Genomic DNA, 19,649 nt, shown 5'->3' on the forward strand with positions numbered 1-19,649 from the left:
CTAAACCTCGATAGCAGCAGTATCATTTACTTACTTGAATGCTCATTCTGCCACATGCAATACGTCGGTCAAGCTGAGACATCGTTTCGTATCCGTTTCAATAACCACAAATCACACGTAAACAGTTTGCCACCACCCCCCGTTGTCCAAGCATTTTCGTCTACCAGGTCATTCGTTTGACGAGATTATGGTGACGCTATTAGAATAAGGCTTTAAAGCACTCCATGATCGCGAAATTCGAGAATTGTTCTTGATTCACAAATTCAATAGTTTGTTATCCGGAATAACGAATGCGTAGGCAAAATGTCATGCCTTTCTACGATGCCCTGACGCCCGCATTTTTGCGAACTATTTAAAGAAGCATCCATAACGTATTCTCTACTTCCTAAAGGTTATCACATATTTTTTTTCGTGCGTGATCATCATCGTCAATGGTGAATTTACAAATGCCTTTTTACATGTCCATAATCTTGTCTATTGTATCACATTTTTTTCTAATGGTGTTTTAGTGTAGTCACGGATGTTTAAAAAAATTTTGTGACAGTCACGTGTTCATCGCACGTGTTTTGTACTCACGTGTTCATGCCTGCCCATAAGAGCGGCCACATACTTCTATTTCTGTTAATCCTGACGAAGGCCGCGTCACGGCCGATATATATATATATATATATATATATATATATATATATATATATATATATATATATATATATATATATATATATATATATATATACCGAAGCGAGAAAGCACGGCGTACGACGAAACGCATTGAATAATCACATCATTTTGGCTGGTGGGCCAGCCTTCGTCAGTGTGACATGTAATGCAGTGTTCGTAGCCATTATATACATTTCTAAAATGTTTTGGGACATGCGAAATAGCAATTGGAAGTGATTCGACATGATTATACAAAAAAGCTAAATACCTTTAGTGCGAAGATGCAATGCTTAAATTAACATGAACACACCGTTCACCTCTTATCGTTATAGCGACATCAGTACGAGTGAAAGAGATTTTAAATATAAATGGTGCATGGTGTGGAAAGCATTATGGTAACAATGCGTGCAGATTGATGCGCATGAACGAGCGATACATACTAAAGATGACCAGGTCAACTGGGTTTGTTAAGCACGGAACAAGGACGGTTCTGCCAAAAACAAAAATAAGAAGTAAAATAACAAAGTGACCTAGAAATCTCGGAAGGGCATGAGACATCTTAAGTGGTGTTGGTTTTGGGACGTTAAACCCCACATATCAATCAATCAATCACCTTAAGTGGTGGAAGATAGATTAGTGCGTGTGCTTACGTGTTCGTTTATTTCAGAGTTTAGTGTACCGAACTTGTAGATTAGAAATTATTCGCGCATTTCCCGCTCATGATGTGGGCGGAAACCGGATTCCTGTACCGTTGCTTTAATCTCGTCGAAAGAATGACCAGGTATTGCTAGATGTTTCAATAGAGGCAGATTTGCAAGGGTTTTGACGTGCGACTTATGAATAATAAACCGAGTTCTAAACGATGTTTCTGTATTAACCAATATATTGTAGATTACAGATATCCCATCGAGCATGTATCCTACGTTGGAACTGTCACAATTTAGATTGCCCCTGATTGTTAACTGAAAGCCAGTGGACGAACTGGTGACAGTTCGCGTAGTTACCATGTGCGCACACACCTTGCACCGCGACTTCCCACAAGGAGCGCAGCCATTTTGTTTACTGGCAGCGAGCTTAGACGATGAAATAATGTCACGCAGGTTACGTGCACGTCTGTACACGACTCTCAGTAGTACTGCGAATACATACTTAAGGCGCTTGCTTTGAGTTAATATGTTATGGTGTCGCTTAAAAATCACGGTGACGTTTGGAGCTGACGTTGAATGGGTGAGCGCAAGGTTAACCTGGGATGTACCCAACGTCTTGGGGTCGGCGTTGAGCAGGTCAATTCGGTTTAGTTTGTCAGCGCGTTTTATGGCGTCGTTAATTATTCCCCGTGGATATTTACGTTGAATGAGCGAACGTTTTAGATCCTGGCAATTCGAAAAGAAATCTACGTGGTTAAAGCCTATTCTTTTAAACCTGTGAGCTTGACTGTACGGTATCCCTGTTTTGCTATGTCGGACGGGAATGCTATAGAAATGGAGGAGTTGATGCCTATCAGTTGGTTTGCGAAAGAGATTTGTGGAGAGGTGTCCTTTGCTAGCTGTGACGGTAACGTCAAGAAAGTTTATCGTTGATGATGAGTAATCATGGGTTTAAGTAATGGCGGGGTGGGCATTGTTCAAATTCCCAATGAAACTTAAAAGACTTCCCTCGCCATGTGCCCAAATCATGAAGATGTCATCGAAGAAGCGTTTGTAGAAGCATGGTTTCAAAGGTGAATTCTCTATAAAGTTAGCTTCCAACATGCCCATAAAGATATTTGCGTTGTCAGGACCTACTCTAGAGCCCATAGATGTCCCATTTGTTTGAACGTAGTGCAAGTTATTAAATGCGAAGTTGTTTAGTTCTAAGATGAGCTTCATGAGAGTACCAATGTCAACTGGCTTGTCAAAGCTACAATTATCGTAAGCCTTGATGAGAGCGCAAATGCCATCGTTGTGTGGAATGTTTGTGTACAAGGACGAGACGTCAAGTGTTACCAGAAAACTATCGTCGGGAACACCTATGTCTAAAATGTCTTTCAAGAAGTGATTTGTGTCCTTTATAAATGACGAGAAAGTAGGTGGGATCCTCTTTCTGAAGCTATCGACATACCTGGATAGGTTTTCAGGTACTTTTCCTATGTCAGAGATGATAGGGTGTCCGGGGTTGTTTACTTTATGTATCTTGGGCAGGAGATAAAATCTACCTGCCACAAGGCCGAGTGTAACAAGTGACCGGGCTATAGTTATATCGATATTTTCATTTTTTACAAGTTGTGCGAGTCCTGCAATTCGACCTTGTCGTTTGTAGGATTGGTAGGGAGTGGTCTGTAGAAGTTTCGATCTGAGAGCTGTCTCTCAGCTTCACTTATGTCACATTGATAAAGAATGACAATAGCGCCACCTTCGTCTGCCGGCTTGATTATGATGTCAGGGTTATTTGCTTGCCCTTTTTTCTTTTGTTGATTGGTTATGTCAATGGGGAGCACGAGTTTTGTAAAAATAAATGACCTATCACGTTGCGGCGGTGGGGTCCAGTGTTTCTGCCGAGGGAGTAGCAGCCAGCTTCAGTGGTTACTAGAGGGATTGTAGAAATATTCCTTAAGGCGAATTTTTCAGGCAAAGTTGTGAAGGTCCTAAATGAGCTGAAACTCATTGAACCCACCGTTTGCTGGACAAAACTAAGGCCCTTCGATAAACAACCTATCTGCGCGTCTGAAAGCTTTGCCGAAGAAAGATTTATCGCATTGTCTAGCAATGCCCCTTCTCTTTTATCGGCTGGATTTCCTTAGATATCACGGCTTGAGGAGGGGAGCAGGCTGTCAGGCATGTACTTTTTTGTTTGATTGCATTTAGCTTCGCTACCATATTTTGCTTGTAAGCTACTAATTGATCAGACTCCGGTGCGGATATCTGCGAAAGCAGAATCGTTTTTTCTGAAACAGTTGATTAGCGCGTGATTTGTTGTGGTCTATAACAATACGCGTCAAATTTAGCGAAGCACTTTGTAAAACTTGTTGCCATCTCGCCTTGTGGTGAGAAGATAGCTCGGAAGTAGCTGCGTTTATTCGCAGTTGTAACCCTTTAGGCACTTTGGACGAATTTAGGTATGTTGATAACGTTGATGCATAGAGCTCAGCGCGAACCCTTTTGTCTACTAGCTTTCTAGCTTGCAAAAATGTTTCAGAATGTGTGAAAAAGGCAGCTTTACCAGTCAAAGGTGCCAGAAGTCACTTGGACACTGTGTCCCGGTCAGCATTTCTCCTCGATGGGTAGCGACAGCCAAGGTTCGGAGAAGTCTGCGTCGCACATTCTTTGAAGACACAAGAAGTGTTCCGGGGGGGGGGGGGGCACATCGCGTCGGTGTCAAGTGAAGCGCTTTTCATTGGGGCATCGCGCTTGGAGCACATCGCGTTGGCATCACGCTTCACTTTGAATCTTCATCTTGAATCTTGTTCCGTTCAGTGCAACTGCAATCTATTCACACGCATAGCCGATAAATTGACCAAAATGTACATCTGTTATCGCACATTCATTTTCAATCCCCAAGTTCCATGGTGTTCCAGACATCCAAAACGTCTGTGTAATGAAAAAAAAGCAATTCTTTCGTTCAGCCAAGAACTCGCCTTCACCTTTGCGCTGTACAACTCGCAAATCTGCTGCAAACGTCTACTAAGAGCTCTAAAAACTGCCAAAGACAACTACTATCTAACCAGGACACTATCTGAAACTCGGTATATTATACCTAGAAAGTATCGCAAAATGATTGACCCAATTACTAGCAAAACTGTATCCCTAGAACATTCATCTCGAAATAGTATCCCAGATAACATGCGCGCATCAGTTACAATTGATTTATTTTCAAGCCAGTACTATAAATCCGGTAACATTTTACTCCCTTATGGACACCATCAATATTACACGCCAATGAATCCAGTTAATATGAGGTACCTGGAATATTGAAGCTTATAGATAATTTACCATTGCACTCGGCTCCTGGCTGTGATGGCATTGATAGCGAATTCCTTAAAAAGCACCAACTTTGTTCATGATACTAACAAAAATATTTAAAATGAATGAGTAGTTTTAAATTTCCTAAGAAACGTTGAATAGAGAAGGTGGTTCTAATCCATTAATCTGGCCCCATAAATTCACCTCTTTGTTACCGACCCATATCACTATCGAGTAATTAGTGCAAATTATTAGAACATATACTCTTCACTAATGTAGCTAACTTTCTCGAGTCTAACTCACACTTTGGTAACGCGAAACATGGTTTTTGAAAGTTGTACTTTTGCGAGACACAACTTCTTTCAATCAACATCTTCATGAAATCGTGCATTGATCATCTTGCACTGACAGTATTTTTTTTAATTTAGGAAAGCATTTCAGATGCTTTGTCATAAATTACTGCTCTTAAAATCAAGCTTGCAAAATATCGACACTAACATTTCTAAATAAATTGAACATGTTCTTTCTAATCACTGCTAATTCGTAACTGCTAACTACTATCATTCACCACTAGCACAGTCAAGAGTACCTGAAAGTTCTGTGTTGGAACCTTTCTTATTTCTAGTATACATAACGATCTAACTTCTTCAATAACTTCCAACATACATTTGTTCACAGATGACTGTGTTATTTACCGTGAAATTTCCAATGCTGATGATTCTAAAACACCTCAAGCTGACCTAAATTATATAGCTAATTGGTGCAATAACTTGATACTAGAACGTAACATTAGGAACTGTAAAACGATGCACGTATCAAGGACTAACTCGAATCATAGCACTTACCATCTATACAACATCATTCCTTTAGACTTCGTTAAGTCCTCTAAATATCTTGGCGTACACACCTCAAATAACTTAAGTTGGACGATTTATGTAGAGTATGTCATAAACAGTGCTAATCGCATATTCAACTACTTACGACGTAACTTCTTCAAAGCAGCCTCTTTTTTTGCGCTAATACGCTATTAGGTTTCTCATACGCCTTAAACTCGAGTATGCATCTGCCATATGGGATCCCAGTCATGCTAACCTTATCACCTCTGCGAACCACTACAAAATAACTTCAATAGGTTGCTCCTCTCTAACTATAACCGCACTAAATAACTTCAACAAAAATGACCAATCACTTATTCAATCGGCTAACCGACGAAAAACGCCCGTATTTTTCTGTTTCATAAAATTTTCGATCACCCAACACCTCATATTGACCTGATACTTCAGCCTTTGTACACAATAAATCGGGTTAACCATCGTAACAAGGTAGAAATCACATCACGTCACATGAAATCTTTCTATCAGTGATTTATTCCCTATACATCTCAAGATTTAAACGACCTTCCCTCAAACGCCGCAACCATCACAGACTGGAAACATTTTAACGAATCATTAGCTAACATTGTATAACTAGGAAAATGTGTGACCTGTACCTATTGCTCCTGTTTATTTTTATTTTTAAGTAACTGTTCTTGTATAATCTGCAGAAATATTGATGTTAACTAAGTGTTTTTATTATATTGTTTTAATTGAAATTTTCATGCATATACACTCTCCCTTCTTCTATGTCATTTGGCCCTGAGGGTATTATGAACAAAAAAATGGCAGCATATCCACGGAGTGAATGATGAAGAGTGGGGCGAAGCATTCGTCCGTCCATTTGTTCTTGCCTCCGTCCGTCCATGCGTCCGTCTGTGTGACCGTCCGTGCGTCCATCGCCCGTCCGCGCGTGCGTCTGTTCGTGCGTTCGTCCCTGCGTTCGTCCATGCATCCGCCCCTGCGTCCGTTCATGCGTCTATCCATGCATCTGTCTGTGTGTCCGTTCGTCCATCTATTCAACACTCCAAGGACCACCATCTCGCATATTTTCATCATATATTCTCCATATAGAATCACCAGCGTCCAGCGGACATTCCAAGGAATAAACAAGAGGTGGCACAAGCACACTTTCTTACGGCTTCTGCTTCGGGCCTACTTCCCACCTTTAACCACCTCGAGTTCATGGTATATACTAGTTCACTGTATTCATGGCACTGTGGCCCAACGCTCGCTGAACCTTTCTAAAACCAAGGAGGTTACGCCCAGCTAGTATAACGTAGCAACCTTTTCTTGTCAGATAGTGCTCAATAAACATGCCAATGGCTGCTAATGGGAAACGAGAGACAGTATAATTCGGCTTTTACTTGCTTACGGCTTGCGCTTCGTATCTACTTCCCACCTTTACCTACCTCGAGTTCGTCGTCTATACTAGTTCATTTTATTCATGGCACTGCGGCTCAACGCTCCCTAAACCTTACTAAAACTAAGGAGGTTACACCCAGCGAGTATAGCGTAGCAACCTTTTCTTGTAAGATAGTGCTCAATGTACATGCTAATGGCTGCTAATGGGGATCGCAGCGTGCGCGTTAACTAAAAGCCGAATGCTCCTGTCTCTCATTCCACCTTAGCAGCCATTGGCAAATACATTGAGCACTATCATTTATTGTTCAACAACGCACAGAAGAAATTTCTCACCGGCACCACCTTGGAGGTCAAAATGTTATACTTGTTACACACTACAAAGGCTACTAGGGACGAACGGGTGCCGATATAAGAAGCTTCGCCTCTAATAAAATAAATACCTCTCATAGCGCACCAGACGGTCTCAAAAGCGGCGTGCGTCTTGTCAGCTTCCCGAACTCTAGCACCTACCTCTCTGCGGTCTCTTAAATCCACGTTGACTGCGCCAGTTACTCCTCGACGAACTTCTACAATAACTAAGGAGGGAAGGTGTTTGAGGTTCGGAATGGGTGCCCCTTGATGACTCGAGGGCTCGGTGGCAGCGCGAAGGAAGAACCGTAGTTTGGTGAAGAGACGTTTTCTTGCAGCACTCAGGCGTCTGTCCGTGTCCAAGCATGAACCTCTGCTCTCCCTATTCGAACTCAAACACCCTTTTTTGAACCCTTGGTCAGACAGTAGATGACCAAACAAGCCAGTCCCTCTTGGGGGTTGATACAACTACAACCAATAGCATAAACACTTTCATGATAGACACGGCATTGGAAACAAGCACGTGAAGATATAGGTTCTCAGCGTATCACACTCTCTTCCATGTGAGGCCATGTATCGACTGACGTCCTCCGGTATTCGTTCCCATGACTGAGCTCTGTCAGCTCAAGCACTAAACGTCTCTGCATAGAAGCCGCCATAAACATATTAGCTCGTTGAGCACTTGGTAATGACGTATCGCGGGGCGGACAAGCTCGCCCACATGCCGCAACTATGTCTCTTTCAGCCGAGTGTTCATGTTCCTGTGGCATTCTCAACGGTACACGTAAATGCCAAACAATGAACCTAAACGTAAACGACCGCGCTTGGCCTTGTTTCTGCGAGACGCGCTTCCCGGTAGGCTTTCTCTTTTAGGGGCGAAGCTGCGTAAGGCATGGGTCGTGCGTCTCCTGTATGTAGTAGTCACCTCTCCTTTTAGTCCTAAAATGTCCGCTGGATGGTGGTACTTCTATAATATGATACATAATATACTATAGTCACAAGTACACAGTGATGCAGGTATAAAACAGGGCGTTTACTTTCAGTACCAAAGGCCAAAAGCACGAACACCAGAGCACGCACCCACAGAACTACTTCGTTATCTTCCTCAGAGGCTGGCCACTATAGTTCCCAGCCTACCTTGTGTCAATGTCCCCTTTCAAGAGTGACCATCCTGGTCGATTGCCTAAGATGCTGGAGATGGCCATAAAGAAAGATAGTCACGTCAATGAAAAAAAGAAATAACTCCATGCTGTTGTAGATAATAAGAAAGAAGTTCGAAGTGTTCATAACTCACGAGCGTGGTAGGGTTTCATCCGTACTATGTGGACTACTTCTAGACGTGGACGTCATCGGTTTAAACTGGTATCAGAGCTTTGGGGAACTACCTCATAATTCACGTCACTGAGGCAGCACACAACTTCGTAAGGGCCAGAGTGGCGTCGCAATAGCTTCTCCGAAAGCCCACGATGTCGAACTGGCGTTCCCACCTATACATAGTCACCTGGTTGATGATGAACGTTCCTTTGGTCTTGGTGGTAAGGGCAAGCGTCGGTATCTTGCTGCAGACGAATGCGGTTCGTGCAAGCTGGCGGGCTTCTTCAGTTTTCTGAATTAAGTCATCAACGCTGTCATTTCCGCTGGTGTCCTGGCCAGGACACCAGCGGAAATGACCGGTGTACGGGCTGCATAGTGTCTAACGGTGTTGTGGCGCAACGGTCATAAACAAGCTGGAATGGTGTCAGGTCTGTGATCTTCTGCACATCATTATTAAAGGGAAATGTGACGTAAGAATAAATTTCATCCCATCCCACGTTTTGTGCTCTACATCAACATACATAGCTAGCATGTCGGCCAGTGTTTTCTTTAACCACTCCGTCAAGCCATTTGTTTGGGGATGATAAGCTGTTGTTGCCCGGTGGTTGGTATGCGTCAGCTTGGTGATATGTTGCAATAACTCTGCCGTAAATGCTGCTCCACGATCGGTTAGGAAAACAGCAGGTGCACCATGACGCAAAACAATGTCCTGGACAAAGAATCTGCTGACTTCAACTGCAGTTTCTCTAGGCACAGCTTTGGTTTCTGCATAGCGAGTCACGTAGTCGGTTTCGACGGTTATCCACTTATTTTCTGAGAATGACGTAGGAAATAGACTGATAAGATCCATTCCTACTTGCTGAAACGGTGTTGGAGGTGTATCTAAAGGCTGGAGGAAGTCGGTTGGCTTTGTGGAACTTTACGACTCTGACAGTCATGGCAGGTTTGGACATAGCGCTGAATGAGAAAATACAGCTGTGGCCAGTAACACTTTTGTTGGATGCGCGCTAATGTCCTAGCAAAGCCTAAGTGACTGGCAGAAAGATTATCGTGGCACGCCTGCTAAACCTCCTCACGCTGTGCCGTTAGAACACCGAGGTTTCTTGGGGCTCTCAAGATTTCTCTTGTATAGAACACTGTTCCGCAGGCATTACGATGTTAATCCACGTGAGAGCGGGCGTGAAACAATAACGTCTTATTCTTGAAGATTCTAGACGACAGGAAGTAGCTCAGTGTCCTCATATTGAAGATCAGCCATCCCCACCGAATCGGTGATGCCAATAAACGGTAAACCTTGTTCAGCGTCGGATGACACCGGGAAAATAGGAGCACGAGACAGGTAGTAAGCACATTTATGCCTATGTCTTGATCGGTAGACCCCCTTTATGTCAAACTCTGGAAGGCGGAGGCTCCAGTGGGCGAGGAAGCCTGATGGATTGCGTGGATCGGCAAGCCAACAGAGCGAATAGTGGTAACTGAAGACTCAAAGCGGCTGGCCGTATAGGTAGAGTCGAAACTCCGTAATGACCCAAACGACTGCTAGGCACTCTTTTTCGGTGGTAGAGTAGTTAGCCTCTGCTCTTGTGAGACTGCGGCTCGCGTAAGTGATCACACGCTCTGCGCCGTCCTGCCATTGAAGTAGAATGGCTCTATTCCTACGTTGCTGGCGTCTGTGTGAATATCAGTGTCGGCAGTGTCGTGACGATGTGCCAGCACTGGAGCTGTAGCAATGCGTAGCTCTACGATAGCTTGTTCTTGTTCTTCCTTCCATATGAAGGTCACATCTGGTCGTGTCAGTCTTGTAAAAGGTTCCGTAATTTTTGAAAATTCTTCGACAAAACGGCAGTAGTAGGCACAGAGCCCAAGGAATCGTTGGACAGCCTTCTTGTCTCCAGGACGAGGCAGCTCGGCAACGGCAGCCAACTTCTCCGGATCTGGTCGAACACACCCCTGGGCTCACTATTTGGCCAAGAAACTTGAGTTGCTGATAGCCAAAGTAGCACTTTTCAGGCTCGATAGCAAGGTTTGCTCTGCATGTTGCAGTGACCACACTTTTTAGCCCTGAAAGATGTTCGTCAAATGTGCTTGAAAACACGACGACATCACCCAAGTATGGACGACACGTCTGCCACTTTAGTCTAGCGAGTACAGTGTCCATCATGCATTGAAATATGGCGAGAGCGGAACAGAGACCAAAAGGCAGCCCTTTAAATTCGTAGAGCCCGTCGGGAGTCACGAACGCGGTTTTCTCATGCTTGCCCTCGTCAACTTCAATTTGCTGGTGCCCTGACTTGAGATCTAATGATGTAAAGACCTCGGCATGGCGTAGATGACCTAAGGCGTCATATATCCGTGGTAGTGGATAAACGGCGTGTTTTGTGACTTTGTTAAGCCGTCGGTAGTCGACTGAGAAGTTGTCTTTTTATTTACTAGGGCAACAGGTGATGCCCATGTACTTGTCGAGGACCGAATGACGTCATCATTCAGCATTTCTTGAACTTGACGCTTAATCACCTCTCTTCACTTCGGGGACACTCGGTATGAATTTTAGTGAAGAGGCCGTGCCAACTTCTCGGTAACATTGCGGTGTTTTGTAACAGTAGTACGTTGAACTTATGATGCTGTGGAGAAGCAGTCCGAGAAATCTGTCACAAGGTTTAGCAGCAGCTTTTTTGTGAATCTGGCAAGTCTGGATTTGCGTGAATGCGGCTGCCCAGGTCAGCACAAACTCTTGCATCCGGTGAAGTAGTATCTAACGTGCCGACATCAAAAAGTCGGCGATTTCGCTGAGGAAAGCGACATTGGTGCCTCTAGAGACGTGCTGAACCTCATTGCTGAAGTTGTTCAGCAGAATTCGAGAGCGTTTATTCTCTAACCGAACAAAGCCACGGGCTGTGCAGATGTTTCGTTTTAGCAACAGCGGAATATTCGTCTCTGCAATACCTTCATAGTAGTTGAATTCATCGAAAACATCGCAGGTTACCAAGGTTACCGCAGAAGGACAACTCTTCTGCGGTAACGTGACGTCATCGTCGACAATCTTGAAAGCATTGACATAACTGTCGTGAGCGTTGCGCGCTAAAGCGTGTGCCGTAGAAAGCAGCCCCGGTGACTCTAGCAAGTTATTCACAGCTCCGTTACCATGCAAAAGTCCAGTTCCAGAATTAGAATCCTCGAGCAACTCGGCAGTATTACAAAATTCGTGAATACTTGCTCGCATTGTGCATCATCCCACCAGAGTGGGAAAATGGCCTTCTGCCGTAGGTATCTGGGACCCAGCCCACTGGGTAGAAACCTTCTGCAGCCTGCAGTCAATACGCACGCTCATAACGGGGGTGTCTGCTCCAGTGTCGATTAGCGCCATTACTTCTTCTTCGACTACGGTTACAGCAATATTTGATGTTACCACTCTTCGTACCACGTTTGACTGCGCCTGTACATATTTTTGCTGCTGTGGCTATCGTCGTAGTGGAGGATCTTTTGTAGAGTTAGCGTCAGCGACCTCACCTCCGGAGGTCGCTGAACTCAGTTTTCCTGACTTGCAGGACTGGGTGAGCGGCGTCCCGGAGCGCCTCGTAAATAGGCTGGAATTAATGGCCTGTAGCGAGCAGGCGACAACGAGCGGGGCTCCTGTGACCGATGTTCGATCTTTAGACGGTTCGATATAAAAGTCTTCATTTTGAGCGGTCGCTCACCGGGTCGTGGATGAGGGGCATTAGGCGAAATTCCACGCTAACCCACATGGCGGCATGGACATGTTCGGTAGACGTGTTCGGCTTCCCCGCAGTGTAAACAAAGTGGTCTGTGGTAGGGTGTCCGCCACATATCACTCTTTTTCGGTCGTGCTTCGGCGATCAAGGGCGGGCTGCGAGGAAGGAAGCCTACCTCCATTTGCTGAGCGCGTCGCTCATAGGGGTAAAACACGCTGGGTGAACTGCACGATGGAGGACGTAGCATTGCTTCCACGTAGCTTATTTTGACGCAGTGCCGCTGTTGTGGCACCTCAGACTGTTGGGGAGCTTGAACAGCTTGCCGTAGCTCGGCGCGTACCATCTCCGCAATGGAAAGCTGCTCTACAGGTGAAGCAGTCACCTGCATCTTTTATAGCTCCTCCTTGACGAGAGCTCTCAAAACACGCTGATGTCATTGCCGAGAGTGACATAACTGACCTCACTTGAATGTACACCACGGTTATACTACCTGGAACGCTGTTGAAGGGCCCTTTCCTTGGCAGTGGCTTCCTCATTAAACTCCGCAAGTGTTGCAGGCGGGTTTAAAACCAGGCTGACGAAAATCTCTTCATTACCACAACGCTAAATGTAGCGAACTTTCTTGAATTCGGTCATGGACTGCTCCGCACGCCTGAAAAGCCGATCCATTTTCTCTAAGTAGGTCGTCGCCCTTTAGTTAGGGCCTTGAATCCTTGCCTCTATAGCCCGCTCCACTGTCTTTTTCCTGTCTTCTCGAGTAAAGGCCGTAAGGAAATGCCGGAGAAACTTATCCCATGACGTAAGTGTTGCTTTATGTTTCTCAAACCAAGTTCTTGCGGAATCGTCGAGAAAGCAGTACACATAGCGTAGCTTACACTCTGGAGTCCAATCGTTGATGACGGCGACCCGGTCGAAATGCTCGAGCAAGTCGTCGGCATCTTCAACAGCAGCTCCGTGAAATGTCTTCGGCTTCTTGGACTGGTTAACAAGAAGTGCGCTGGGGCTGGCGCGATGACGTTAGGGAATGTTTGTCTCATAGTCCTCTGATATTCAGGCACCAAACCGTGCTGTGGCTCTAGTCCCTGGAGACGACGATTGGAACGTACGTGCACAGGGGTAAGCTCAGCTGAGCTACTCGATGAGCTTGGGTCAGGGGTGCTCTCTGGAGGCAGGCAGACTGGCTGGCTGGCTGGCTGGCTGGCTGGCTGGCTGGCTGGCTGACTGACTGGCTGGCTGGCTGGCTGGCTGGCTGGCTGGCTGGCTGGCTGGCTGGCTGGCTGGCTGGCTAGCTGACAGGCAGGCAGGCTGTCAGGCTGGCAGGTTAGCAGGATGGCAGGCAGGCAGGCTGGCAAGCTGGCTGGCAGGCTGGCAGGCGGGCAGTCTGGCTTGCTCCGTGCTCGGCCGCACTTGCTCCATGCTCTGCAGCACCCGCATAACTTGCGTTATACAATAACTTGCCACTCTTCATACTTCTTACTAACTGCATAGTTTCTACCGCCGCTGGAAAAAAAATGTGCTACGCTGGTACTTAAAGATTGCTTACACAGCGACCCTAGCCATGGGCTTGCTCTGAATGTCATCTCCTCGTTCTTCCATGCATCTCGCGTTTTGATGGACACTGCCTCCACTGAGCATGGTCTCTCCTGCGCGTGCGGTTATCACACTCGTGAGTCAGGAAAGCAGGAGGGCATGAAGGTCACTCCGGTCGCTGCCACGGCCGCGTTAACGATAGGAGTACGCTGCTCACACACAAAGAAGTAATGATTGTGATTACGCGTGCTTGTCCTGTGTATGCTTGTGCATTTGTTTCGTGCGTCTTTCTGATTGAACATGACGGTTCTTAGTTCGCGCTTGTTCTGTGCATTTTCATTCTGTGCGTGCTTTCTGCTCGATGTAAGCGCCTAATTTTCCAGCTGTTGCTGTTTTTCGCATACATGACTGTTTCTTGCTATAGAAATAATTACTCCATCTTTGTGGCGAGACAATGCTCAACTACCTCTTCGAGGACGCCTTTCGTTTTTGTGTTATAACCGTTTCTAGAAAGAGAGATTAGCAACACGTTTTTTTGTAGAATTGTCCTTCAAAACATATATAACTGTTCACAACCGATCAGAATCTCCCTGTCGCACCATAGCTCCATCTGCTTTAGCTTCATGAAAATAAAATGAAATAACGAGCTTTGGCAAAACTTTGTCCACCCGTAGCTATTCTGCTGAAAGCAAAAGTCAGTAATACTACTGAATGAATTCCAGCTTGTTTGCATCTACAGATGGCATGCACATGTGGTGTCTACATATACTGATTTTGCCGCTGTAAAACATCACCCCAGTCAGCGCCCTAAAGACGCACTTTGAAATCGAGAAAGTGGCTTGATGGAAAGCAATTCAGGATGATGTATGCTTAAAATTTGACTCTACGATGCTTGAAATCACTCATCAGCTGAAATGATTATTTCAATGCCTAGGAAGCCTCTGTTCTCTTGTTCTTGCTGGATCTATGGTGTAGTGACTCATGAAAGTAAACTACGCTGCCGTTGTAGCAGTAAATGAATGAAATTTCTGCGCAGAACGTTGCATCTATTTTAATACTTTGCTTTCTGAGAATCTGATTCAGTTGGGCTGAATAACTTTATTTAACGAGTTAGCTTCTCTAGCCAACAAAAATTCATTTCTAGCGCTGCTCAGCGTATGTTCTCAATATAAACCTTTGCGTAAGTGCCTTCAATAGTGGCGAAATAAGTTCGTTGATCAGTCCTAGTAGTATTGTTATCTAGAGAGCTCAGAACCATAGAGTAAGACGAAAAAAAAACGTGGTTGAGTCCTGTTTTTAGGAATTGGTATAACATGAAAGTGAGACGTGTCCTATGACACAAAATCCGCACCAGGCATTCTCGCTATCCTTTGAAAATTTTGCGAAACCGCATGCATATAGGGCACTACAGCAACGTTGGCTGCCTTAGTAGCAGCTGCCTGGTCCCTGGCGTTTGCCCTTCCTTTCCTGCCTATATTTTCGGTGACGGTGGTTAACAGGTGCCTGTGATAACCAGATTCCATAGAACGTTTAGCTTGAGTCCCCAAGCTTGATGCAAACTTATGGTGGCACGACCTCATCAGTGAATTTTGAAAACAGGAATTGGATATGTGAACGCTTTATGAATTGTGAGTGAGCGGGCTTGAACAAAATAACCGATCTATTACCTCGCGTTTCATAGCTCCAACGCAATCCTACTGGAGAAAAATACAGCCTGAGGTAAAAAAATTGGTGAAATTGTCATTTGTTACTTCATGCGTGAGCACCAGGAGAGATAACTCTTTCATCAACAAGGTTGAAGATTCTGTACCAACCGCGCCAAAATTGTTGCGATATATAATGGCAACAATGGGATAGTTGTCTGGGTATCTGAAAACGGCAATCACATTAGTGTGCATCAGACGCTCGTCAAGAACGTTATTACGTTTTGCTAAAAACAGGTTGCTCAAGTACGGGGCTATGCAGGAACCTATGCATATTCACTTCTTTTGCCTCACAGTTTTTTAATTCTACGTCGCGGTGTTGTCTGTTGCACTCCTTTGACATGTGATCGCGTGTACATAGCGCAATCAGGAAGGTGTGTGGACAAACGACTTAGGGAACATCAGTACAACGTAGAAGAAGCTATATCTGGTCATTTAATCCTTCACTGCCAGAGGTGTGGTTGCATCCCTGTGTTTCAAAACACCCGCATTCTCTATAGGGCCCGTGACAGAACTACGCGTAAAATCATTCAAGCTTGAAGAATTCATAAAGTGAACGAAAAATGTGTCAGTGTGGCTTCATTAGCTTTGTCAGCTAAAAAAAAGTTATCTAGAATCTTTGCTTTGATGTTGGCGACTGCAGACAGTCGCAATCTGGGATGACACGTGCATTAGCTGTGGTGTATCTTAACATTACGTTTTCTAGGTTTTATCGTTGTACTGGTACTGTACAAATAGCACGTATGATCGCAAAAGAAACATTAGTTGCAAGTTTGCGCTGTGTGCGTCTCTCTCTTTTGTGTCCTTGTCGTGGTTCGCTATACTCATATGAATGATGAACGCCAACCCACTAGCCCGGCCACGTTTCCTAGCATCTTTTTTCACAATGTTTTTTGAGCCTCACTCCCTTCCCTCTTGGTTAGCGGAACCTTGTACCCGAATGCGGGATCGAGACAGCTGGTTCAAGTGCAATTGTAAAACAATAACGCAGGTTATGCCGTTTGCATCGCATTCTCACATGGAGCTTGTACGTGTTAGCATATATAGATCACACTCGGCTAGAGAGGCTTGGCTCGCAAGAAAGTGTAAAGGGGACCAGCGCTTTCGAGACCACAGAGGATGAGACAGCACCTCCTGTCTACCTCTCGTCCTTTGTTCTAGCACATTTTCGCTTTATCAGGACCGATTTGCCCCCCCCCCCCTCCATCTGTGGTCTTGCCAGACATTGATAGAACAATCAACAGTAAAACAGAGAAACACTAAGGAAATAGAAGTGTAATGAAATCATGATAAATTGGAAGCATATAAAGTTCTGCCGTAGTTCAAGTACACTGACAATTCAACAATCACTCGACGTAACACTTCTCTCATTTCCAGGTTTCATCAAACTGCCGTCAAGTAAGCGACAAGAAGTGCAACGAGACGGCAGCCTTGTAATCAGTGAAGTGCGTCAGTACGAAGACAATGGCACCTATACCTGTCACGTGACTGGACCTCAAGGGAAGAGCGCCAATGGCAGCGTGCAAGTTAATGTCCGTGGTGAGGCTCAATTTGTTGTTCACGCTAGCTAAGGTGCACATTGCTACAGCTCTGGACAAGGAGACATTTTTTTCCATGCCATGGCAGCCTAGTGCTTGAAGGCGCAGCATGGCGGTACCGTGAATTAACTAATAAAGCCACCGACTCCCGCGTGAACTCATACAAGTGACGCGACAAGAGCTTGCTGCGCCGTAATTTTGTGTCCGTACTCACGCTCGCGCTAGTTTTCGGCTCTACAGGGAATCACAGGAGTACTTGGAGAAACCCGCATCTAACCGAGCACGCTTGTGCCAAAAGCAAAAAAAAAAAAGAGCTGGGTTGCCGAAATACTGAAACTTCTAACTTTTGACCTCGACGGCCACACTCATTCCTGCCAACGAGAAAAATGAGAATTCCACGTATGAGGCAGGTGCACAGAGAGAGCACAATAGTGCACCGGCATGTATCATGGCTCACATCGCGTCAATGCAAGAAGCAGCAGAATGAACGAGCTTACCCCTCCAATATGCTGTACTACCTTTGCGCATGCATGAGAATAGTGGTTTTTCCACTAACGACGCTCGTTCCATTACACTCAAACTTACCGCTTGAAAAATAAAAGAAATCGTTTTTTCTCGGCGTCACATGCTCACAGAAAGCAGAATGGTTATAATGCGAGATTTCAAATGTAAAGCGTTTCTTTGTGTGCTGCAGGCACTTTGAACTTCTATCTATCTATCTATCTATCTATCTATCTATCTATCTATCTATCTATCTATCTATCTATCTATCTATCTATCTATCTATCTATCTATCTATCTATCTATCTATCTATCTATCTATCTATCTATCTATCTATCTATCTATCTATCTATCTATCGATCTATCTATCTATCTATCTATCTATCTATCTATCTATCTATCTATCTATCTATCTATATATCTATCTATCTATCTATCTATCTATCTATCTATCTATCTATCTATCTATCGGGCTGCCTACGTCTGGGTGCTCTCGTGTTGAGGCTTCTAACTGGGGGTAAACTAAAATCAGCATGGGAGGATAAGGATTCGCGAATATGAGTTGCTGCTCATGACATAAAAAATTCACAATCCCGTCACGCGCGTCGTCAAGTTTTTTTCACCAGACTTGCGGTACATATCTGTGGGCGGGTAGGCAACAGGTATGCGGGTATGACGAACAGGTAATTTACATTTTTTATCTACCCAGGTGCACCGAGAACAGGACTCCATACTTTCAACATGAGTGTAAAAAAATCTGACCTTGACAGCGTCGACTTGACGAATGCAGAGAATAAATGCCAGGTCTCGAGTAGGAATCATACCCCAGCATTCTGCGTGGCAATCAAGTATTCTCCCACAGAGCCACGCCGAGTGTCGGAACTACTTTTCGAAAAGACTCCAGCTTGTGTTTCTTATACTTCAATTGTGGTTGCAGTTCTGGCTATTTCATTTAACAAACGTTACATAAATACTCCTATGGTATAGCAGTCACGTTCGGTTAATGTCAATTGTGGTTAGGCGAGATCCGCTGAAGTTCATTTATGTCCAGGTCTACCAAGCTGACGAGCATTAGTGCTTCCTATCAGCTTACTGCTTCTGCTGTTGCTAATATTCATGTTGCTGTCGGAATTGTTACGCAACTGTAAACAACAAGTTATATAAACATATGAGGCTGTCTAACGTATGTTCTTGCATGCATTCGTACATATATTTAGCACCCCTTCGTAACGTTTGCCTCATTAAAAAATACAGCACAGTAAGTTTCAATACACAAGTTTCACATAAAATCATCTCCCCTGGTACGTGGGATATACATAATAATTTTACCACTCAACGTTCTAGAACAAAGCTAGTCCGTTCCGAAAAACTTTGGCGTCCATTATATTTGTGTTATAACAAGACAAGAAGTCTTACGCCAATAGCTAAGGCTATGACTTCATTTTTGATACGGTTGATCAAATACAACCACGGATGCCTCCAGTGTCGCTCGCTACTCCTCGCAAAATGTTTGTTGTCGTCGTGCAATTGAAAGTGGGAATTCAGTACCTAGAATTTCTCGCTTGCTTCCTTATATTTAAGGAATTCACATTGCATTACTTGAGCCCAGCAGTCAGAATTTATTGTTATAACTGAAACGTATTTGTTCTAAAATATCTGAAGTTATTTCTTCTGGAAGCTAGTATAAAGCGATAGCGGCATTCCGACATGTCCCAAAACCATTTACTGACGTCTCGCAGCCTTTTGTTCTAGAAGGAAGACATTTGTGCTGCAGGTAATCAGTCTAACATAAATATTGTCACGGTAACTCAAATTAGGTTTCTGAAAATTTAGAATCTTTGAGCTCTTTAGTTGCCTAAATCAAAATTCATAGTATTCCTTCATCATGGAGCTTATGGATGTGGTGGTGCTCGTGTTCTTGCCGTAAACAAGGTAATTGAAAGCTAAACGTGCCTCGGCATGTAACACACTAACATAGACTCAGGTTAACGTGGATTTTGAAAAAGTTCTCACTGGCTATATATGTTTTGCCTTCTCGCTGTGCCGACGTTTGCAATTCCCTGCTTGGTTGTCTGAGTCACGTATATAGCAACAGTATTTTACTAAGGCAGTTTCAGTCTCTTTAGCACCGTGAAGCTGAGTCATATTGATTGCCTAGCTTCTATTCTT

At 44.5% G+C, this 19,649-nt stretch overlaps 1 protein-coding gene across 9 annotated transcripts in view; it reads left to right on the top strand.

The window, feature by feature from the left end:
• LOC119172975 (cell adhesion molecule Dscam1-like) overlaps window positions 1–19,649 on the top strand; it is a 2,235,730-nt gene that overhangs the window by 681,699 nt on the left and 1,534,382 nt on the right. For all 9 annotated transcript variants that reach the window (XM_075891768.1, XM_075891770.1, XM_075891774.1 and 6 more), the window contains one exon: window positions 16,818–16,979. In XM_075891768.1, coding sequence (XP_075747883.1) covers window positions 16,818–16,979 — 162 coding nt within the window. The remainder of the gene's footprint in view (window positions 1–16,817; window positions 16,980–19,649) is intronic.

This window comes from Rhipicephalus microplus, chromosome 4 (genome assembly GCF_043290135.1).
Source record: "Rhipicephalus microplus isolate Deutch F79 chromosome 4, USDA_Rmic, whole genome shotgun sequence".
NCBI lineage: Eukaryota > Metazoa > Arthropoda > Arachnida > Ixodida > Ixodidae > Rhipicephalus > Rhipicephalus microplus.